At 35.3% G+C, this 24,689-nt stretch overlaps 1 protein-coding gene across 31 annotated transcripts in view; it reads left to right on the forward strand.

Annotated features, from left to right (window-relative positions):
* CCDC7 (coiled-coil domain containing 7) overlaps positions 1-24,689 on the forward strand; it is a 295,714-nt gene that overhangs the window by 44,448 nt on the left and 226,577 nt on the right. For 30 of the 31 annotated variants that reach the window (XM_032621413.1, XM_032621412.1, XM_032621420.1 and 27 more), the window contains 4 exons: positions 3,006-3,081; positions 12,472-12,502; positions 13,671-13,760; positions 24,184-24,269. In XM_032621413.1, coding sequence (XP_032477304.1) covers positions 3,006-3,081; positions 12,472-12,502; positions 13,671-13,760; positions 24,184-24,269 — 283 coding nt within the window. The remainder of the gene's footprint in view (positions 1-3,005; positions 3,082-12,471; positions 12,503-13,670; positions 13,761-24,183; positions 24,270-24,689) is intronic. The other variant, XM_032621427.1, reaches the window with a different exon arrangement.

Genomic DNA, 24,689 nt, shown 5'->3' on the forward strand with positions numbered 1-24,689 from the left:
CCCACAAGCAGCTATGGGGATCTGGCTGTTGGTGTGCTCTCCTGTGGCTGCACAGTCTCCTGATGGGTATGCATAGGGCAGTGGTGATTCGTGACAAGCTGGGCTGGGAGCATGCAGGTGTACAGCTGGAGCGGCTTAGCCCTGTGTAAGCACGTGATGGTCTACGTGAGCCACAGAGGTTTAGGCTGGTGTCTCACACTCACTCAGCCACGGAAGCTTGGGCTGGCTGCTGGCATGGTTCCTGGGCTGCAGTGATGGTGGTGGTTGGGGCAGGGAAGTAGGGAGGGACTCAGGCAGCTGGCAGCAGCTGTGGGGTGAAAGCTGGTGAGTTTTGCGGGGGTCTGCGGTGGCTGTGCTGGCCATTGGTTTCTTCAGCCGTAAAAGCTGCTGGGCTCCTCAGTGGAGCAGTCACTGGGAACTGTTGATTGTTAATCTGTTAAACTGTCAATTGTTGATCTTTGTTGGGGGACAGAGGCCAGGGTCTCCTACTCTGCTGTCTTAGTGATGTCATGTTCTTAAACTCTTGGACTACTTTCATACAAGTTTTGTTTGTAATAGTCCCCAAATTGGAGCTCTCAAATATCTGTGACGAGTAGAATGGATAAGTAAGTTGTGGTCTATTCATATATTGGAAAAGCATATCATAATGAATATGTTTGAAATCTAGCTGCTGATAACATCATTCATCTTACAAACATATTATTGACTGAATGAAGTCCTAAATATGTAGAGTATTTTCATTTATGATAAATTAAAAGCCACGAAAACTTAACTGTGTTCATTAAGGATACTAACAAGGGTAGAAAAGATATAAAGATGAGAAAAAAAAGGATAGTAGGCACCTGTAGGGTGAAGGAAAGGGTTATGAATGGGGTGGGCCACATAGAGAGCTTCTAGGATATTGACAGTCCCAGGTGCCTAATTGTTGACCTTGAGTGGTGGTTGTGTGGATGTTTGCTTTGTAATTATTCATTAAACTATAAATATATTTTTATTTATGTTTTGGTAAATATAATATAGCTCATGATTATAAAATACAAATGAATATTAAGAGAATTTATTTATATTGGGACTTTTAAAGAATGAAGCAAAGCCTAGAAACTATAGAACAAAAAAATCAGTAGATTTGGTTAAGCATAAACATTCTGTACATTAGAAAATATCAGTAAGTATATAATTAATACTAGATTGTTAACTGTATTACACACTATATGCTAGTATTAATTGGCCCCTACAAATGAGTAGTAAAAAGGCAGACAACTCAGGAGAAAAATGGACAAACATACGAACAGGCATGTTACAGAAGAAGAAATAAAAATGTCCAAAATATATGAAATGATGCTTGACCTAACTAGTATCGGGGAAATGCAAATTAATGCATGAATGTATAAGAGGCTTAATGGCCATATAGTATTCCATTTTATGGTTATGCCATAATTTATTTACTGTTCTTCTGTTGATGTTCATATAGATGATTTCTATATTGCTATTTCCATAAACAGTACTACTGTTAGCATATTTGTAAGAGTAAAAACATAGTAACAACGTGCATTTTTAGGACTGGCTAAATGAATTACAGTACATTCATAGCAATGGAGTGCTGTGTAGCTTTTAGAAAGAATAAGATAATTTTATATAAAATGCTTAGAAACATTTTCCTTGATATTTAAAATGATAAAACAAGATAAAAACACTATATGTAAATTTTATCCCATTTTTATAATCATTCTATATAACATGCATTCTAGGTGCTGTCTCATATATTTTCCCAAGAGGAAAAACCTGTCCATTGATAAATAATATGCATGCATTATTAATATTTTTTACTTACTAATAAAATACTGAAGCTTTATTATAATAGAGAAAAGAGGTCCTCCTCCCTCCACAATACACAGCAAACAACTGGATCTCCCTTTACCATTTTGGCTTCTTCAGAATGACTGTATAAGCCACTTTGTTAACCAGAGGCACTCTGCTCAGGAAAGGGCCTTAACTAGAACAGTTCAATAAGGCATGGGTTCTCTGATCTCTTTTCTTCTGTTTTAAAGTTATTCATAATGAGAACTTGAGGAAGAAGCAATTGGACCCAAGCTGTTGCATTTGGCAATGGAAGTGTAATGTTCCCATCTATACATTCTATGTTACTGAGTTGTAATTCCCAAACTAGTAGAATCATAGAGATGGGCCTGTTTTAGGGGCCTCCATAACAAATTGCCATAGACTGAGTGCATTAAACGACAGAAATTTATTTCTCACAGTTCTGGAGGCTGAGAAGTTCAAATCAGGGTTCTAGCATAGTCACGTTCTGGTGAGAGCCTTCTTCCTGTATTGCAGATGGCTGTCTTCTTGCTGTGTCCTCAAATAATGGAGAGAGAGCAGGGAGAGAGCAAGCGAGCTCTCTTGTGTCTTATGTGGCTCCATTCTCATGATTTAATTACCTCTCAAAGACCCCCATCTCTAAATATCATCATATTGGAGATTAGGGTTTTAACATATGAATTTGGGGGAACACAAATATTCAGTCCATAGCAGGGCCTTTTCTCCCTCCTGCGAACTGTAATTTCAAATTGTGACAAGAATAATAGTTAATGTTCTTTGTAACCCTTTACTGTATACAAGGCATAATTTAAAATTATGTTCTATACTATTATCAGATTAATTTTAAAATATTGTTTATTGTGCCATATTACTTTCTATGCAAGTATTTTTAATTACTCTCTCTTGCCTGTAAGCAATTCTGAATTTGATTCTTTCTTCTAAAGCTGACTTCTCCCAGTATACTCTTTGACTATTTAGGGAGTACTGACCCTCCCAAAGCAAGGCCTCTGGTTTACTTGGTTTCTTGATATACTTGATTTATTTTGTCCCCTTGATATATGTTGCACATTTCTGTTGTCTCCTCTTTATCTAGTTCTCACATATAGCAGTGAGTTATATCAGCATACAGGTATAACTTCTGCCATTTATAATACCTTTAAATGTTTTCTTTTTTTTTTTTTAAACAGTAGAAACTTCTACAATGACTAATCGATTGAATACCATGTTGAAAATATTTGAAAATCAGGCAGATAAATTAAAGAGGTAAGCTTTTAAAATAACTCCTTTTCATCATTATAAATACAGGTGCATATTTATTTCAGATAAATTGGAAACAGAAAAGAAAATAAAACCACTATTAAAAAATTTAGTGTTGTTAACTTTTATGATATATATAATTTTAAAAGTTAAAATTATAATCATAAAGAATGTGAAATTGTATAACCACAACGGAAAATAGTATGTTAGTTCCTCAAAAAATATGATCCATTTTTTGGATCATGGAATGGAAATCCAGCAATTCCATTTCTGGGAATATACCCCCCAAAATTGAAATCAGGGTCTTGAAGAGATATTTGTACAGCTATGTTGACTGTAGCATTATTCATAGTAGCAAAGAGGTAGAAGCAACCCAAGTGTCCAATGATGGATGAATGGATAAAGAAAATGTGTTATATACATACAATGGAATAGTATTCAGTCTTAAAAAGGAAAGAAATTCTGACATATGGTACAACATGGATGCATCTTGAGGATATTAATGCTGAGTAATTATAAGCCAGTCATAAAAAGACAAAATTGTATGATTTCACTTATATGAGGCATTTAGAGTGGTCAAATTCATAGAGACAGAAAGTAGAATGGTAGTTGCCAGGGTCTGGGAAGAATCAGGAATGTGGAGTTATTTTTAATGTGTATAGAGTTTCCGTTTTACAAGATGAAAAGAGTTCTGGAGATTGATTGTACAACAATGTGAATATAATTATCACTACTGAACTGAACACTTAAAAACGGTTAATATGGTAAATTTTATGTGTATTTTACAGTTTTAAAACAGTAAAAAAATATAATCATACAAAATGTAGTTTGCGTATAGATGTTTCACTTATAGTTCTTTGTAAACTCATAAAATTCTTTTTAAAATAAATGTTTTAAATTAAAGTAAAACATATTCAGACAAGCTCACATCACAGCATTTTCAAAGAACTTTCTTTAGCATTGAAAAATTGAGAAAGTTTACATGATCAGATTTTTAAATTATCAAGTCCAAGGATCAAGATTTAATAGAAGAATATAACATAAAATGTAAAGAAAAGGATATCCTGGGCAGCTGTTGAAAATGGAACTAAAGAACTTAACGGCTTACATTAATTGGTGGTCAGGTACTTGGTATGTAATCAAGTTAGGCCTTATTTTACTTTTTCCCTCTTCTATCTCATTAGAGTCCTCCCTATCAGAAGGGTAGGGTAAGAACTTTCACAAATTTGTCAGATGAAAGCTTTTAGCATGTTCTAGGGGCATTCTTAAAGTAGGAGGCTGATTTCCATGAATATTCTTTCCTTTGGAACAGGGTATTAAAGCAGTCATATGTATTACTATTATTTATTCTAGCTCCTCATATTAGACTATGGGTACTAGTTATAACTGGTTTTAAAATTCCTGGGTGTAAAAGAAAGCAGTGGGAAGGATTAGCTGAATGGATTACTATAAAGGTGAGGATTTCCAACTTGAATTGTCTTGTACACAGAATAAGCTTTGTATAATTGGTCAGAATATGCTCAGTACGTTGCTTGCTTGTCGAGAAGCATCTTGAAAGTCATTGTGGATGACCTACAGTTCTTACAGGTGGCTATATTAGTTTCACAATTGTTATATTGAAAAGCATGTCGTGTAGAATAAAATCACAAAGCAACTTTTTTCAGACTCCTTATATTCATTTATATTCACTTACTGGGGCTAGTTTTCCCTCTGCTCCTAGAAAAAGACTAGGGCAGTACCATGAGTTTTCTGATCACTCTTAGGTGATTAATTTAAATATAATTATAAGCACTGTCCTGAATTGGAAATTAAAATCCCCTGTCGGATATTAGTCAATATTTTCATTTTCATTCAAAGTTAGGATTCTCTCCCCTTTCCCTAGAGCCTACTGGGGGATGTGGTTGGCTTTTCTCTTTTCTTACCTCCTTTCTCACTAACTATTTGTATTTTCTGTTCTCCATGTTTTTGGGAAGAAAGGTAAGGTACAAAAGAAAGGTCTTATTTGACTGTCACTGCCTTCCTTCTGCATAAATTCAAATAACATAAACCAGTTTTCTGAGTATTCTCCTTAAGGTGCCTCTCTCTAATAATGGCTATCATATCCACCTCTCCCTTAAGTATTTGAGTAGGTCTCAAGGCACCAGACAGCTCTCTGTAAAGAATATTTAGAAGTACTCTTTCTAAATCTTCTTTCCTGACCCTTTTATGTTATCCATGTGGGTGAAAGGTTTTAACACTCTCCCTTCCTTGGCTGCCTACTGTTTTCTTCAGTGGTAATGGTCACCTGCCTCATTTCTTCCTCTTTTTTTTTTTTTTTAATAAATTTATTTATTTATTTTTGGCTGCATTGGGTCTTTGTTGCTGTACGCGGGCTTTCTCTAATTGCAGCGAGCGGGGGCTACTCTTCTTTGCACTGCACAGGCTTCTCATTGCGGTGGCTTCTCTTGTTGTGGAGCACAGGCTCTAGGCACATGGGCTTCAGTAGTTGTGGCACGTGGGCTCAGCAGTTGTGGATCGTGGGCTCTAGAGCGCAGGCTCAGTAGTTGTGGTGCACGGGGTTAGTTGCTCTGCGGCATGTGGGATCTTCCCAGACCAGGGCTCAAACCCGTGTTTGAGCATTGGCAGGCGGATTCTTAACCACTGCACCACCAGGGAAGTCCCTCTTTTTTTTTCTTTCTTCTTGTTTTTTTTTTTTTTTGCATTTTTTTCCACATCTTTATTGGAATATAATATTCCTCATGATATAAGCAGTGGGCTTAGAGTCTTAGTTGATGCCTCCATTTAACAACCTGTTACAGTTGTATCCTTTAACAGGCTGTGGCAAAAGTCTTAGTGCAGTTTTAAGAATTAATAATTTGGAGACTATAATGATACAACTGTTCAAAAGACACCATTTTGAAATTTGATTATGTACATTTCTTTTGTACTTATTTAAAAATTTTTGAATAGTAAATTTTTTTTGGTTAAATTCTGTTTGGGTCAGCATTTTCCATATTCAGTCAGACTGAAAAAAATTAATTTATTGTTTAAAATACACAAAACTAAATGTATTAAAGAATGGAAATAATTAAACTTTCAAATGTTTATTTTTGGGGGTAAGTCTGTAGCATTTATACTTCTGAAGTCATTGAAGCTTAAAACTACACTAACATTTTAAGAGTATCTTGTATTTATTGAACTTCTGTCATGTGGCTGAGTGCTTGGGACAAAATCCCAACTCAAATTGGTCTGAGCAAAAGATGAATTTTATTAAGAAGACAGCAGCAATATGGCTCAATTTCAGAAACAAGTATAAACCAGAACTTGAACACTATCAAGACACTTTTTCCCCCTCTGTACAAGAGCTTCATTTTCTCCTATTGCAGATCTCTTTCTTCCTTCTATTTTCTTTTTTAACTTTTTGCCTATAGGTGGGAGGCCCTGATTGCTGACAATTCCTAAATCTAATCTTTCAGTTTTAGTTACTCTGAGGGATAATATTTGAATTTCCCAAGTCTAAAAGTCCTTGGTGAGAAAATTGTCAGTGCAGCCAGAGGCAGGTGCCTATTTCTGGACCAGTCAGCTCTAATCGAAGGCTTATGGTCATGTAAGCTTTCTTAGGAATTATACTAATTCAGAGGGGTGGGGTCAGGGGGTTCCCAGAAAAAGGAGTGGGGTCTACCTATGAGGTGCTTAGTGGTAAGCAGATGTGGTGGGATGAAAACCATAATATAGGATAACATTTAGAAAAAAGGATTGTATTTCGTTATTATGGATGAATTATATAGTAACAAGTTAGGGCAATCATGCTAGTCCTTGGGGAAAGCTAATATACCTTTTTTTCAGGATCTGGTCAATGCATTGTCTAGCCATTTGGCCTGTGGATAGTGGGAAATGGACAAGTAATCATAGACTCAGAGGACCTTGAAAAGTTCTTTCTTCAATTATGGGCCATATTGGGATTACAAGTAGAGATTGGATTGCAGGGTATTTTTTCCAAGGCATAGTACCTCTTTGGTGAAGAGAGTGTTTAGATCTGGTGACTAATCTTGGGAATGAAGTTGTCAACATCGGTGACAATATTGCCCATCATCAGAAACGTGTAGTCCTGAGGGGACAGCAGGCCTATTAAGAAATCTATCATGATGTGTTTTCTAAAGAGGCAGAAGAGTCAGAAGGAAGGATAATAAGCTGTCTTGCCTTTCAAACTGTCTTTAGCCCAGGTACATGTATCACAGGTAGGTATGTTATGTCAAAGGTGGAATTATCATAATTCCAAGGTGGCAAATTCAAAGTCTTGAATGAATTTCAGTGACCAGTTAGGGCACTGGCAAGGCAAAAGGCATCCATTTGGTTAGAAGATAATGACAGAATCTTCACTCCATGCAAAAAGTTAAATTTAATGTTTATTACAGACATAAATGTCAGAAAACAGAATCATAAATATAGGGAAGGCATTTGACTATTGAAATTAAAAGTATCTTCAGAAATGAATCAAAGTTAAAAGGTAAGCAGTGGATGAGAGAAAATATGTGTGCATATAGAAGAAAGGAGTGATAATAAGAATATAATTCCACAAAAAGGCAAACAACCTTCAAATAATAGGCAAAGTACATATATATATAGAGATATTTAAGGAAGAGACAAAAATGGCCAATAAACATTTTAGGAGATGCTCAATCTGCTATGTAATCAGGGAAATAGAAAGCAAAGCAGCAACAATACATTTTTTTCCCCATCAGTTTAACAAAAAGTAGAAGTTTTCTAATATCAAGTCTTGACAGAGATGTAGTGTAATAAATACTCTTAAATTGCTAGTACCATAGAAATTGCCCACCTTCAAGAACAATTTAGCATAGTTTATTTAACAATAGCAACAAAACGTTTGCCTTATTCTTTTAATCTACCCTAGAGAAAGGACTATTCTCAAGGAGGCATATGTAAAAAGAAATTTATCATATCACTGTGATAATAGCAAAAATCTAGAAAGAATTTCATTTTTTGTTAGTAGGAGTATGGCTCAATCATCTCTGGTAAAAGGATTGTAAGGGAATTCTATGAGCAACTGTATGACCACAAATTAGACAACTTACATGACCTGGACAAATTTCTAGAAAGACAGACTATACTGATTCAAGAACTGGAAAATCTGAGTATAACTGAAACAAGTAAAAAGATTCAATTACTAATTAAAATATTTCCCAACAAGAAATTCTCAGATGGCTTCACTGATGAATTCTATCAGATATTTAAAGAAGAATTAATATCACTGTTTTACAAACTCTTTCAAAATGTAGAAGAGGAGTTAATACTTCTCAACTCATGCTATGAGTCTAGTATTACTCTGATACCAAAGTCAGACCACAGTGTCACAAGAAAACTGCAGACCAATATATTATGAATATGAACACAAAAATACTCAACAAAATGCTAGCAAATAGAATCCAACAACATATAAAAAAGGTTATATACCACAAGCAGGTGGGGTTTATCCCAGGAATGCAAAGTTGGTTCAAAATGCAAATATTGTGCTTCTCTGGTGGCACAGTGGTTAAGAATCAGCCTGCCAACACAGGGGACACGGGTTTGAGCCCTGGTCCGGGAAGATCCCACATGCCGTGGAGCAGCTAAGCCCATGCACTACAACTACTGAGCCTGTGCTCTAGAGCCCATGAGCCACAACTACTGAAGCCCGCACGCCTGCACTCTGCAACAAGAGAAGCCACTGCAGTGAGAAGCCTGTGCACCACAATGAAGAGTAGCCCCCACTCGCTGCAACTAGAGAAGGTCCGCATGCAGCAACGAAGACCCAGCGCAGCCAAAAATAAATAAATAAAATAAATAAATTTATAAAAAAATAATAAAATGCAGATATCAATAAATGTAATACATGATATTGATTGAATAAAGGAGAAAAAATCACGTGATTAGCTTACTAGACAAAGTAAAAGCATTTGACAAAATCCAATAGCCTTTTATGATAAAAAATACTCCACAAACTAGGCATAGAAGGGAACTTTCTTAATCTGATAAAGACTATCTACAAATACCTATAACTAACATCATAATATATTCTCTCTAATATATTAAAGAAAAAACTTAATGGTGAGAAAACTTAATATATTCTCTCTAAGATCAGGGACAAAATAGGACATTCTTACCACTTCTGTCGACCATTGTAATAGAGGTTCTATCTAGGGCATTTAGAGAAGAAAAGGAAATGAAAACTACCTCTTTTTGCAGATGTCATGACCTTATCTATTGACAATCCTAAGGGATCTATTAGAACTATTAGAAGTAAATTAATTTAACAAGGTTGCAATATACAAAATTCATAAATAAAAATCAATTATATTTTAATACACTAGTTGTTATGGGTTGAATTGTGCCCCCCCCCCACCAAATACATGTTGAAGCTCTAACTTCTAGTACCTCAGAATGAACTTAATTGGTATAGGGTCATTGTAGATGTAATTAGTTAAGATGAGGTCATAGTGGAGGGGGATGGGCCCTTAATCCAATATGACTGGTATCCTTATAATAATATTGTAGAAGGCAAATACACACAGAGGGAAGACAGTCATGGAGGCAGAGATTGGAGTTATGCTGGGAGTACTAGAAGTTGGAAGAGGCAAAGAAGGATTCTCCCCTAGAGGTTTCAGAGGGAGCATGGCTGTACCAACACCTTAATTTTAGATTTATAGTCTCCAGAACTGTGAGTGAATAAATTCTTGTTGTTTTAAGTCACCAGTCACCCAGATTGTGACACTTTGTCATAGCACAGGATAGTAATACACTAGCAAGGAACATTCCAAAAATGAAATAAAACAATTCCATTTACAAAAGCACCAAAGAGAATGAGAATAAATTTAACAAAAGAAGTGCTAGACTTGTGCACCGAAAACTACAAAACACTGAAAGTACTTTAAAGAATACTCAAACAGGTAGGCATCCCATTTTCATCGACTGTTAGACTTAACTATTCTTAAAACAGCAATATTTCCCAAGTTGATCTACAGATTTAATGCAATCTCTATCAAAATCCCAACTTTGTTTTTGCATGAAATGGCAAGTTGCTTTTAAAATTCACGTGGAAATACAAGGAACCCAGAATAGTCAAATCTTAAGAAGAACAATGTTGGAGGACTCATACTTTAGTGATTTTAAAACTAAATACACCTGTAGTAATTAAGACAATGTCATACTGGCATGAGGATAGACCTATGTAGATCAATGGAATAGAATGAATGGAAATGATGTCCAGAAATAAACCATTACATTTATTTATAGTTAACTGATTGTCAGCATGGAGGCCAGGATAATTCAGTGAGGAAAGAATAGTTTTTTTAATAACTGTGCTTGGAGAACTGGATATCCATATGCAAAAGAATTAAGTTGGATCCTTTCTTTGTGCCATGCACTAAAATTAACTCAGAATTACCAAAGACCTAAATTTAAGAGCTAAAACTATAAACCTCTTAAAGAAACACAGGAGTAAATATTTTTGACTTAGAGTTAGTCAATGGTTTCTTTCTTTTTAAAATTTTTTTGGCCATACTGCATTGCACATGGGATCTTAGTTCCCCAACTAGGGATGGAACCCAGGACCCCTGCATTGGAAGCGCGGACTCTTAACCACTGGACCACCAGGAAAGTCCCAGTCAATGGTTTCTTAAATAAGATATCAAAAGCACGACCAACAACAGAAAAAAAATAGATAAACTCAACATAAAAATTAAAAATTTGTGCTGCAGGTTCTTAATACCATTAAGAATGTGAGAAGACAACTCATAGAATGTGAAAACTATTCATAAATCATGTATCTGATATGGGACTTGCACCCAGAATATACATAAGAACTCTTACACCTCAGTAATAAAAAGGATAAGTAACCATGTTTAACAATGGGCAAATAATCCGAATAGACGTTTTGCCACACAAGATATACAGATGGCCAATAAGCACATGAAAAGATACTCAACATCATTAGTCATTAGGGAATCAAAACTACAATGATATACCACTTCACAACCACTAGGATGGCTATAATAAAAATGACAGACAATAACAATTGTTGGCAAGGATGTAGAGAAATTGGTACCCTCATACATTGCTGGTACATCATGTAAGTGGTACATCTGCTATGGAACACAGTTTGTCAGTTGCTCAAAATGTTAAATATTTAGTTAACATATGACCCAGAAATTCTATTCCTATGTTTATACCTAAGATAAATGAAAACATAGGTCCACACAAAAACTTGTACATGTATGTTCATAGTAGCATTATTCATAATAGCCCAAAAGTGGAAACAACCCAAATGTCCATAAACTGATGAATGAATAAATAAAATGAGCATATTCATACAATGTAATATTATTTGGCAATAAAAAGGAACAAAGTACTGATACATGATACAAACACTATGCTAGGTGTGAGAAAACAGTCTCAAAAGACCACATACTGTGCAATTCTGTTTGTATGAAATATTCAGAATAGGCAAATCTGTGGAGACAGAAAATAGACTGACGGCTGCCAGGGCTTAGGTAGTGCTGGGAGAAATGGAGAGTGAGTGCTAATGGCTACAGCATTTCTTTCTGGGGTAATTAAAATGTGCTAAAATTAAATAGTGGTGATAGTTACTCAACTTAGTGAATATATTAAAAGCCATTGAATTGTATATTTTAAATGAGTGAATTTTATTATATGTTAATCATATCTTAATAAAGCTTTAAAAAATTCTGATTATAATGAATAAAAAAAGTCATTAGTCAAAAAAATATTGTTTATCCATACTATGGAACAGCTGTCAGCAAACTGCAGTCCATGAGTCAAATCTAGCCTGCAGCTTATTTTTGTAAATAAAGTTTTGTTAGAACATAGCCATACCCATTCATTTACCCATCATCTGTAGCTGCTTTTGCAGAGTTGGGTAGTAGTGACAGAGATCACCTGGCCTGTAAAGTCTAAAATAGTTACCATCTGACTCTTTACAGAAGAAGTTTGCCAAACCCTGCTATGGAATAAGAAGTTGTATTTAAAGGGAGTGAGAGAAATCTATGCTTACCGATATAAATAGATCTCAGAAATTGTGTTAAGTGAAAAAGTTGAGAACATCATATACAATATCATTTATGTGAAAAAGAAAACAAAACAGACATCCAGCCCACTAACAAAAAGTATAGAATTGAAAGGGTACGTGAAGTGTTATGTAAATCCATGGAACAAGTTCTGGGAAGAGACACAGCAAGCTAACAGTATCTCTAGGAAAAGCAGTGAATTTTTGGAATGCTAGTCAAAGTTTACTCTAACCTTATTTATATTAAGGTTTTTACAAAGAAAATATATAAGCATATTACATAAAAATATAAATTTAAAATTATAATACATTATAGATATTTTTGGTTTGTTTTTCAGAGCTATGGATGAGCAAGTTTTGTTAGAGGCTGTAAGTATAGTGCTTTTAGTTTGAAATTGCACTTTGTCCTTGATGTCGTTAATACAGTCTAGAAATTGTCAGGATACGTCAAGAGAGTCAGTTTATTCAAGAGATTTTTATGCATATGTGAGCTGGAAAGCTTTGTCTGTTCTTCTGATTTTATTAGATTTTATTGTCACTCAGAAACACTTCACTTCTAAAATACTGAACTATAACATCCCACAGTCTTTTTCTTTTTTTAACATCTTTATTGGAGTATATAATTGCTTTACAATGGTGTGTGTTAGTTTCTGCTTTATAACAAAGTGAATCAGCTATATGTATACATATATCCCCATATCCCCTCTCTCTTGCGTCTCCCTCCCACCCTCCCTATCCCACCCCTCTAGGTGGTCACAAAGCACCGAGCTGATTTCCCTCAGCTATGCGGCTGCTTCCCACTAGCTATCTATTTTACATTTGGTAGTGTATATATGTCCATGCCACTCTCTCGCTTTGTCCCTGCTTACCCTTCCCCCTCCCCGTGTCCTCAAGTCCATTCGCTATGTTTACATCTTTATTCCTGTCCTGCCCCTAGGTTCTTCAGAAGAATTTTTTTCTTTTTTTTTTAGATACCATATATATGTGTTAGCATACGGTATTTGTTTTTCTCTTTCTGACTTACTTCACTCTGTATGAGACTCTAGGTCCATCCACCTCACTACAAGTAACTCAATTTCGTTTCTTTTTATGGCTGAGTAATATTCCATTCCCACAGTCTTTTTGTTTTTTTGTGGTATGTGGGCCTCTCACCACCGTGGCCTCTCCCGTTGCGGAGCACAGGCTCCGGACGCGCAGGCCCAGCGGCCATGGCCCACGGACCCAGCCACTCCGCGGCATGCCGGATCCTCCCGGACTGGGGCATGAACCCACCTCCCCCATATCGGCAGGCGGACTCCCAACCACTGTGCCACCAGGGAAGCCCCTCCCACAGTCTTTTGAAATTCCACTATCACTGATAGTTCCTTTGCCTCTTTCAACACCAATTATAACTTCACTATGCAGATTAATACCAATGGTTCATTATTTTTATGAGTTAATGAAGACTTTCTTACTTTAATAATTAAGTGCCCAAATAACCTCTCTATATTGATATGTTTGCTTTTCATTATTAATGAAGTTATAATATTTCTTTTAGAAAAACACACAGATTCAAAGTGACCTCCAAGTATTGTCAGAGGAGAAACTGATGCTGGAAAATGAACTACAAAAGTTGAAGAGTACAGAGGTTAGTTAATTTTAGTGTCTGAAAATGGTATACATACCAGTATTACTAATTGGTAGCAGCTGTACTTTAAAAATAAGATAATGCTATATTCTAAATTACCATATATTTTTAAAAATTAATTTATTTTATATTTATTTTTGGCTGCATTGGGTCTTTGTTACTGCATGCAGGCTTTCTCTAGTTCCAGCGAGTGGGGGCTACTCTTAGTTGTGGTGTGCGGGCTTCTCATTGTGGTGGCTTCTCTTGTTGCAGAGCACGGGCTCTAGGTATGTGGGCTTCAATAGTTGTGGCATGCAGGCTCAGTAGTTGTGGCTTGTAGGCTCTAGAGCGCAGGCTCAGTAGTTGTGGCACACGGGCTTAGTTGCTCTGCGGCATGTGGGATCTTCCCGGACCAGGGCTGGAATCCGTGTCCCCTGCATTGGCAGGCAGATTCTTAACCACTGTGCCACCAGGGAAGTCCTAAATTACCATATTAGCTATCAAAACTGAAAGGATGCTAATGAAAAGCAGACATAAAATTGAAACATTCTGAAAGGTATGTCTAAGCCAAATATTTAACTTTATTAAAATATCAATAAATTAGGTTTACAAATATATTTTAAATGCATTTTATTGTATTCTTTGCAACTGTGTAATGTGTGTGTCCCAGTTCACTCTTACTACATAGAGTGAATAGAAATACCAAGGATAGAATTTGTTTCCTTTTTTTTCCCTCCTCCTCTGCCATTTTTGTATAGCTTATAAATTTCAAACTATATACAATGAAGTCAAATGGTGGATTAGAAGCAAATTTTTAACTATGTAAAAATATAAGATGTATGTTTTGACACAAAATTAACATAGAATGAAGAAAAATACTCTTGAATCTACTAATGTTGGTAACTTGGTATTTCCTCCTTAGCAGAGGAGGAAGCAGAAGTAGTACCAGATTTGCTACTTAATCAGTTAGAGAAGCAGTGATCCTACATAAGTGTCAAATGTAAGACCAGGGCTGTCACATAAGTTGAATTAGGAATAGCTTCATCTAGGTATAGGTCCCAGTAGGAATAAAAAAAAAAAAAAAAAAAAAGCAGTAAATTGTCATAGTAAATGATTGAATAGTCTGGCCAAGTGTAAGGATTCAACACTTAATCATGCACTGTTAGATCCACATTCAAAATCTTTGGAGCTTCGTACATGACTTGAAAATGTTGCAGCAGTTTCTGGTTTTACTTTCTTGTACTGTTTCTTTAGATTTTGTATGTGAAAACCTAAACAAGTATGGAAGTGTGAATGAGAAATGTGGAAGGAGCATTACTGCATATACAGTAGCAATATTATATCCACACAAAGGTGGTGACCAAGAGATCTGAGAGATAGCCTGTTTTCAGAGAAGGGGATGGTAGGAAGAGAATAATGGCTACAGAATTATGTTAAAGTCAGGATTTCTAATAACAACTATATCAATTTTCTTCCAGAGTAAGCTTTCTTTACTAACTGATATTATCTCTTAATAATTTTATTTTCATAGGCAACCAACTTTAGTAATCAAGAGCCATGTCTGCCAAATGTTAATGTGTGTCTGTTAAGGGTTTTATTTTACTTTTTGTAAGCAGGAGAAACTGACACTATTTAAAGCAAGAAATTTATTGGATGGCTAGTAGGGTAACTCAGAGAATTGAGGGAAAATTGAACAACATGTTTGGTGAGAGAACCAGGACAACTCTTAGAGTTAAAATAACAGAAATTCATGGATAGCCACTACTTCTGTCCTTTCAGGGAAATTTTAGAGAGGGAGTTTATGACTGTTTTCTTCCCATCCCTTTGGATACTGGTTCTGGAATTACTAAGCTCTACTACTTCCCTTCTACAATGTCAGTTTTTAGATGATTGTATCTTATTGGCCTTGCTTGGGGTCAGATGTCACCAACACAGTTTGAGATGAGGGAGTTGAAGAACACTTCTAAATCTGGTGCTGTTTCTTAACAGAATGGAAAAAGGATACTGGGCACAAATATCTGGTGTCCACTGTACTTGGTAATGTTTTCCTAATTAATATCTTAGCCATTTACTTATTTCAGGTGTCAGAAAAGTTTAATGTAAAGGCCAAGTATTTTAGGTTTTGTAGAGCATAGGGTCTATGTTGCAACTACTCAAGTCTGCTTCTGTGATATGAAAATAGCCACAGAAAATACATAACTGAATGACTATGGCTGTGTTACAATAAAATATTATTTACAAAACAGGCAGCAGGGCAGATTTGGCCTATACTTGGCTGACTCCTTATTTTCTCTTTTTTGAATTTTACTTTATTTTTTTAAATACAGCAGGTTCTTATTAGTTATTATTTTATGCATATTAGTCTATATATGTCAATCCCAATCTCCCAGTTCATCCCACCACCACCACCACCACCACCACCCCACCCCCCCGCTTTCCGCCCTTGGTGTCCATACGTTTGTTCTCTACATCTGTGTCTCTATTTCTGCCTTGCAAACAGGTTCATCTGTACCATTCTTCTAGATTCCACATACATGCGTTAATATACGATATTTGTTTTTCCCTTTCTGACTTACTTCACTCTCTATGACAGTCTCTAGGTCCATCCACGTCTCTACAAATGACCCAATTTCGTTCCATTTTATGGCTGAGTAATATTCCATTGTATATACGTACCACATCTTCTTTATGCATTCATCTGTCAGTGGGCATTTAGGTTGCTTCCATGACCTGGCTATTGTAAATAGTGTTGCAGTGAACACTGGGGTGTAAGTGTGTTTTTGAATTATGGTTTTCTCAGGGTATATGCCCAGTAGTGGGATTGCTGGGTCATATGGTAACTCTATTTTTAGTTTTTTAAGGAACCTCCATACTGTTCTCCATAGTGGCTGTATCAATTTGCATTGCCACCAACAGTGCAAGTGGGTTCCCTTTTCTCCACACCCTCTCTAGCATTTGTTGTTTGTAGATTTTCTCATGATGCCCAGTCTAATTGGTGTGAGGTGATACCTCATTGTAGTTTTGATTTGCATTTCTCTAATAATTAGTGATGTTGAGGAGCTTTTCCTGTGCCTCTTGGCCATCTGTCTTAGACATGTCTTCTCTGGAGAAGACATGTCTTCTCTGGAGAAACGTCTATTTAGGTCTTCAGCCCATTCTTGGATTGGGTCGTTTGTTTTTTTAATATTGAGCTGCATGAGCTGCTTGTATATTTTGGACATTAATCCTTTGTTGGTTCATTTGCAAATATTTTCTCCCATTTTGAGGGTTGTCGTCTCATCTTGTTTATAGTTTCCTTTGCTGTGCAAAAGCTTTTAAGTTTCATTAGGTCCCATTTGTTTATTTTTGTTTTTATTTCCATTACTCTAGGGGGTGGGTCAAAAAAGATCTTGCAGTAATTTATGTCAAAGAGTGTTCTTCCTATGTTTTCCTCTAAGAGTTTTATAGTGTCTGGTCTTATATTTAGGCCTTTAATCCATTTTGAGTTTATTTTTGTGTATGGTGTTAGGGAGGGTTCTAATTTCATTCTTTTACATTTAACTCTCCAGTTTTCCCAGCACCACTTATTGAAGAGACTCTCTTTCCTCCATTGTATATCCTTGCCTCCTTTGTCACAGATAAGTTGACCATAGGTGCATGGGTTTATCTCTGGGCTTTCTATCCTGTGCCATTGATCTGTATTTCTGTTTTTGTGCCAGTGCCATATTGTCTTGATTACTGTAGCTTTGTAGTATAGTCTGAAGGCAGGGAGTCTGATTCCTCTAGCTCCGTTTTTTTCCCTCAAGATTGCTTTGGCTATTCAGGGTCTTTTGTGTCTCCATACAAATTTTAAGATTTTTTGTTCTAGTTTTCCAAAAGATGCCACTGGTAATTTGATAGGAATTGCATTGAATCTGTAGACTGCTTTGGGTAGTATAGTCATTTTCACAAAGTTGATTCTTCTAATCCAAGAACAAGGTATATCTCTCCATCTGTTTATGTCATCTTTGATTTCTTTCATCAGTGTCTTACAGTTTTCTGAGTACAGGTCTTTTACCTCCTTAGGTAAGTTTATTCCTAAGTATTTTAGTATTTTTGTTGCAGTGGTGATGGGATTGTTTCCTTAATTTTTCTTTCTGATCTTTCATTGTTAGTGTATAGGAATGCAAGAGATTTCTGTGCATTAATTTTGTATCCTGCAGCTTTACCAAATTCATTGATCAGCTCTAGTAGCTTTCTGGTGGCATCTTTAGGATTATCTATGTATAGTATCATGTCATCTGCAAACAATGACAGTTTTACTTCTTCTTTTCCAATTTGGATTCCTTTTATTTCTTTATCTTCTCTGATTGCCATGGCTAGGGCTTCCAAAACTATGTTGAATAATAGTGGTGAGAGTGGACATCCTATGGATTTTATTCTCAGTTTGTTAATATGGTGTATCGCACTGATTGATTTGCACATACTGAGGAATCCTTGTATCCCTGGGATAAATCCCACTTGATCATGGTGTATTATCCTTTTAATGTGTTGTTGGATTCTGTTTGCTAGTATTTTGTTGAGGATTTTTGCATCTGTATTCATCAGTAATATTGGTCTGTAATTTTCTTTTCTTGTAGTATCTTTGTCTAGTTTTGATATCAGGGTGATGGTGGCCTTGTAGAATGAGTTTGGGAATGTTCCTTCCTCTTCAATTTTTTGGAAGAGTTTGATAAGGATGGGTGTTAGCTCTTCTCTAAATAGAACTCACCTGTGAAGCCATCTGGTCCTGGACTTTTGTTTGTTGGAAGATTTTTAATCACAGTTTCAATTTCATTACTTGTGATTGGTCTGTTCATATTTTATGTTTCTTCCTGGTTCAGTCTTGGAAGGTTATGTCTTCTAAGAATTTGTCCATTTCTTCCAGGTCTTCCATTTTATTGGCATAGAGTTGTTCGTAGTAGTGTCTTATGATGCTTTGTATTTCTGTGGTGTCCTTCTTTTTCATTCTAATTTTATTGATTTGAGTCCTTTCCCTCTTTTTCTTGATGAGTCTGGCTAAAGGTTTATCAATTTTGTTTATCTTCTCAAAGAACCAGCTTTTAGTTTATTGATCTTTGCTATTGTTTTCCTTGTTTCTGTTTCATTTACTTCTGCTCTTGATCTTTATGGTTTCTTTCCTTCTACAGACGTTGGGTTTTGTTTGTTCTTCTTTCTTTAGTTGCTTTAGGTGTAAGGTTAGATTGTTTATTTGCGATTTTTCTTGTCTCTTGAGGTAGGATTGTATAGCTATAAACTTCCCTCTTAAGAACTGCTTTTGCTGTATCCCTTAGGTTTTAGGTCATCGTGTTTTTATTGTCATTTGTCTCTAGGTATTTTCTGACTTCCTCTTTAATTTCTTCAGTGATCTCTTGGTTATTCAGTAACGTATTGTTTAGCCTCCATGTGTTGGTGTTTTTTACGTTTTTTCCCCTGTAATTAATTTCTAATCTCAAAGCGTTGTGGTCAGAAAAGATGCTTGATATGATTTCAATTTTCTTTAATTTACCGAGGCTTGATTTGTGACCCAAGATGTGATCTGTCCTGGAGAGTGTTCCATGTGCATTTGAGAAGAAAGTGTAATCTGCTGTTTTCAGATGGAATGTCCTATAAATACCAATTAAATCTATCTGGTCTATTGTGTCATTTAAAGCTTGTGTTTCCTTATTCATTTTCTGTCTGGGTGATCTGTCCATTGGTGTAAGTGAGGTGTTAAATTCCCCCACTATTACTATGTTACTGTCAGTTTCCTCTTGTATAGCTGTTAGCATTTGCCTTAAGTATTGAGGTGCTCTTATGTTGGGTGCATATATTATAATTGTTATATCTCCTTCTTGCATTGATCCCTTGATCATTATGTAGTGTCCTTCCTTGTGTCTTGTAACTTTGTTTATTTTAAAGTCTAGTTTTCTGATATGAGTATTGCTACTCCAGCTTTCTTTTGATTTCCATTTGCATGGAATATCTTTTTCCATCCCCTCATTTTCAGTCTGTCTTTGCCCCTAGGTCTGAAGTGTGTCTCCTGTAGACAGCATATATATGGATCTTGTTTTTGTATTCCATTCAGCAAGCCTGTGTCTTTTGGTTGGAGCATTTAATCCATTCACATTTAAGATAATTATTGATATGTATGTTCCTCTTACCATTTTCTTAATTGTTTTGGGTTTGTTTTTGTACGTCCTTTTCTTCACTTGTGTTTCCCACTTAGAGAAGTTCCTTTAGCATTTGTTGTAGAGCTGGTTTGGTGGTGCTGAATTCTCTTAGCTTTTGCTTGTCTGCAAAGCTTTTGATTTCTCAATCGAATCTGAATAAGATCCTTGCCAGGTAGAGTAATCTTGGTTCTTCCATTTCATTACTTTAAATATATTGTGCCACTCCGTACTGGCTTGTAGAGTTTATTCTGAGAAATCAGCTGTTAACCATACGCGAGTTCCCTTCTATGTTATTTGTCATTTTTCCCTTGTTGCTTTTAATAATTTTTCTTTGTCTTTAATTTTTGCCAGTTTGATTACTATGTGTCTTGGTGTGTTTCTCCTTGGATTTATCCTGCCTGGGACTTTCTGCGCTTCCTGGGCTTGGGTGGCTATTTCATTTCCCATGTTAGGGAAGTTTTCAAATATAATCTCTTCAAATATTTTCTCAGGTCCTTCCTCTCTCTCTTCTCCTTCTGGGACCCCTATAATGTGAATGTTGGTGTGTTTAATGTTGTCAGAGAGATGTCTTAGGCTGTCTTCATTTCTTCTCATTCTTTTTTCTTTTGTCTATTTCATGGCAGTGAATTCCACCATTCTGTCTTCCAGGTCACTTATCCATTCTTCTGCCTAAGTTATTTTGCTATTGATGCCTTCTAGTGTGTTTTTCATTTCAGTTATTGTATTGTTCATCTCTGTTTGTTCTTTAATTCTTCTGTGTGTTTGTTCTTTATTTCTTCTAGGCCTTTGTTAAACATTTCTTGCATCTTCTCGATCTTTGCCTCCATTCTTTTACCGAGGTCTTGGATCGTCTTCACTATCATTATCCTGAATTCTGTTTTCTGGAAGGTTGCCTATCTCCACTTCATTTAGTTGTTTTTATCGGGTTTTGTCTTATTCCTTCATCTGGTACATAGTCCTCTGCGTTTTCATTTTGTCTGTCTTTCTGTGGATGTGGTTTTTGTTCCACAGGCTGCAGGGTTTTAGTTCTTCTTGCTTCTGCTGTCTGCCCTCTGGTGGATGAGGCTATCTAAGAGGCTTGTGCAAGCTTCCTGATGGGAGGGACTCTTGCCAGTTTTTTTATGGCATCTTCATCATTACACAGGGCAAAGTCTGGGAAAATAACAGGAGAGCTGAGACTGTACCTGCAGCTCCCCTTGGCTCTGCAGAGTGCCAACCACAGTTACATTAGCCTGACTCCTTATTTATTCCACTTCTGCCATCACCTGGCTTTCTACTATAGCTTCCTAAATAGGAGCTCCTAGATATATATATTTTGGTATGCTATTGCTAGAAAATATTACTGCATAAAAAGATTTGTTTCTGTTCTTTCTATTCTGTTCTATTGGCGTTGTGTATTCCTACACCAATGACTGAGATCTTTAATGATTATATATTTATAGTAAGTCCTGGTATTTTGTGGGCAAGTTAACCCACCTTGTAATATATGAGAATTTTTTTGTTTTTGGTCTTTGCACTTTCTTGTAAATTTTAGAGTTAATTTGTCAAATTCTACAAGTGCACTCAAGCTGTACATCAAATTTGAGAGATTTACATATAGGATATCAATATACATCTTTTTGTTTACAAACATTAAATGCCGCAATTTTGGAAAGTTTTGTAATGCTTACAATCAGTGTTTATGATTTTCTTCATAAAGCTCTTATTCATTTTTGTTAGGTTAATCTTAGGTACTTTGTATTTTTATGCTGTTATTTGTATCTTATAAAATATTTTAAAGCTATTGCTAGAGAAATGTAACAAATTTCTGTATATTGATTTTCCATCTACAAACCTAGCTACACTATCATAATGGTTAGATTTTTATTTCCTACTTTCATAATTGAAGTATCTGTAAATGATTGCCTAAATTTTCTTGCTTTCCAACTTGTAATACTTTCTTCTTCTTGCCTTGCTACACTGGGAAAGACCTCTAGAATAATACTGAATGGACAGTATGAAAGCAGGCATTTTGTTTTGTTTTGTTCCTGATATTAAGGGGAATGTTTTCTTGTTTCTTGTGATTAGTCAGCCTGCCTTTCTGTCTCTCTTTCTCTTTCAAAACCGTGTATCAGGTTAAAGGATGTTTCCTCTTCCCATAATATTTTTTCATGAATATTTGTTTTTATGCTTCCTAAAATTCTTCCAGCCTCTGCCACTATTGCCTTATTTCAAAGCCATTTCTATAGTTTTAGTTATGTGTTGCAACAGCACCCTACTTTCAGGTAGCAAAATCTGTATTACTTTTTAATTTGCTGCTCAGTGGGTTGCTTTATTGGCTGCTTTAGGGTTTACAGTCTTGTTTTTAACTTACTGTAGTTTCTATTCAAATGACATTGAATCACTTCATGTATAAGAATCTTGAAACATATTTTCATTTGTCCCTTTCTGGCCTTTGTGCAATTGTTTTTATACATTTTACTGCACAACACATTGTTATTAATTTTGCTGTAAAATATTACCTTTTATAGAGATTTAAATAACAAGAAAACAGTCTTTATATTTACCCACATAATTATCATTTGTTCTTCTTTGTGTATTTTCTTATTTCTGTCTGGTATCATTTTTCTTCTCCTTGAAGGATTCTTTATCTTTTTTATTGTGCAGGGCTGCTGCTGCTGAATTCTTTCACCTCTTTGATTTCCAGACAAAAAAAAATTTCTTTTGCCATCAGTTTTGAAAGATATTTTTCCTGGATAAAGAATTCTAGGTTGAGTGGTTTAAAGATATTGCTCCTTTGTCTTCAGGCTTGCATTATTTCTTAAAAGAAATCTGTTTTCTTGTTTATTCTTGTGTGTATTCTGCTTTTCTCCGCTGTCTGCTTTTAAGATTTTCTTTTTATTGCTGCTTTTAAATAATTTGATTATGATGTATCTTGGGGGTAGTTTTTCTTGTACTGTTGTGGATTTGTGGACATACAGTTTTCATCAAAGTTGGAAAAAATTGGCCATTATTTCTTCAAATAGTTATTCTTTTCCCACCCCTTCTCTCCATGAATTCCAACTGTAAGTATATTAATCCACTTGAAGTTGTCCCACAGCTTACTGATGATCTGTTCATTATTTTTCAGTCTTTTTTCCCTTTCGTTATTTTAGTATGTTTTGATTGCCAGTATATTAGATTTTTCTTAATAGGAAATATGTACCAAAACTCGTGTTTAAACTGGAAAATTATTTGGCAACCTTAACAATTCTCATTAAAAATGTATTATTATACTTATTTTCTATATTTTATAGGAATTGTTACACTTGGGGTTTAACTTGTGAGAACTTTGCTACAGTGAATTTGGTATCTGTTGGAGGTTGTGGTCTGAAATAGGAAATGATCTCCCAATACCTAATAGTGTCTATTATTAAGCTCATCTAAAATTTTCAATACTCTAATTGTCAAATTTTTTCTATACTTTCTTGTAGAAAATAATCCAGTACTACATAGTAGTTGAAGAATACTTTAAAACCTGTGGTCAGTTCTGCTCTAATATTTGTTTTGAAATGCAGATTTGTTACAACATGACAGAACAGTTTGAGCATAATGTGAATTTTACATTTGCTTATGCACAAATTCATCTGAAAATAGTACTAGGTGAATGTAGAAAAACAGCTTCTACAAGCTTCTTCGGTTTACCATGTGTATTGTGTACCACACCAGTCCACATATGGTGTTACAACTTTTCATCCAATTTCAGATAGCCTTCCTTCCCATACTGCATAATAACTCACAAGTTGAAATCTGTTTGATGCTCATTTCCAAAAACAAGCTTCATGTCTTATTCAAGATAAAGAGCTATGTTTCTTGTAGTATGTATTTCTTAATCATTTAACTGTATAAAGCTGGATTAATGTTCTTATTAAGTTTTTATTTTTTTAATGTATCATCGACAGTTTTTTTGTGTTCTGTGCACCTTACCCCATTTTCCTCATATATCCTGCAGTTTTTATCATATGATTTTTCACAGTGAGGTGATTTTCAGGATGTTGTATGCAATGTTATAGCAGAACTGACTGTAATTTGTCAAGGAATTTAATTGTTTGATATGTATTAGCTTATTTGCAACTTACATTCTGTAAAGCACTATAACAAACATTCAGCCTATATCATTAATTTTGTTTTGCTTTTATTCAGATAATTTCCCTTGAAACATAGTATAGTGATTCTCAGAGTAAAATGGCAATCTTAGTAATGTGTATTATCATGTATTTACCTATAATTTATGGTCTCCTTAACTGTTTATTTCTGGCTTATATAAAACTACATAGAAAACAAAGGCTACAAGTGAGCGACAAAAGAAAACTATGAAAATGGAGAAGAAAAAAGACGAAGGAATATCTGAAGATTCAGAAGAGTAAGACATAAAGATACTTGTTAATATTTTTTACTTATAAACTTATATTTTCATTTTATACAATTTAGGATCATATAAATATAACTTATTAACAGGTTTCTAAAAAAGCATAGCATTAGCAAATATATAGTTTTATAAGCAGACCAGGATATGATTATGGGAGAAAGCTGAGAAGGGAAGAGCAAAGAACTAAAAATGGGTTAGAGTAGAATAAATCACAAGATATTCAGGAATAGGTAAACAATTAAATACAAATAATTTTAGGGAAAAAAGGATTTACAGTGTTTTCTTGATGGTTTAGCTAATGATTTGTAATTTGTATGTTAATCCCTCTCCCCATTCTGGGCTCTTCCTTTTTACTGTACTTCTTGGTTGTCTTATTTTATTAAAAAAAGTATCTGTTTTTAATGTATATGGGTT

Source organism: Phocoena sinus, chromosome 2, assembly GCF_008692025.1.
Source record: "Phocoena sinus isolate mPhoSin1 chromosome 2, mPhoSin1.pri, whole genome shotgun sequence".
Classification (NCBI taxonomy): Eukaryota; Metazoa; Chordata; class Mammalia; order Artiodactyla; family Phocoenidae; genus Phocoena; species Phocoena sinus.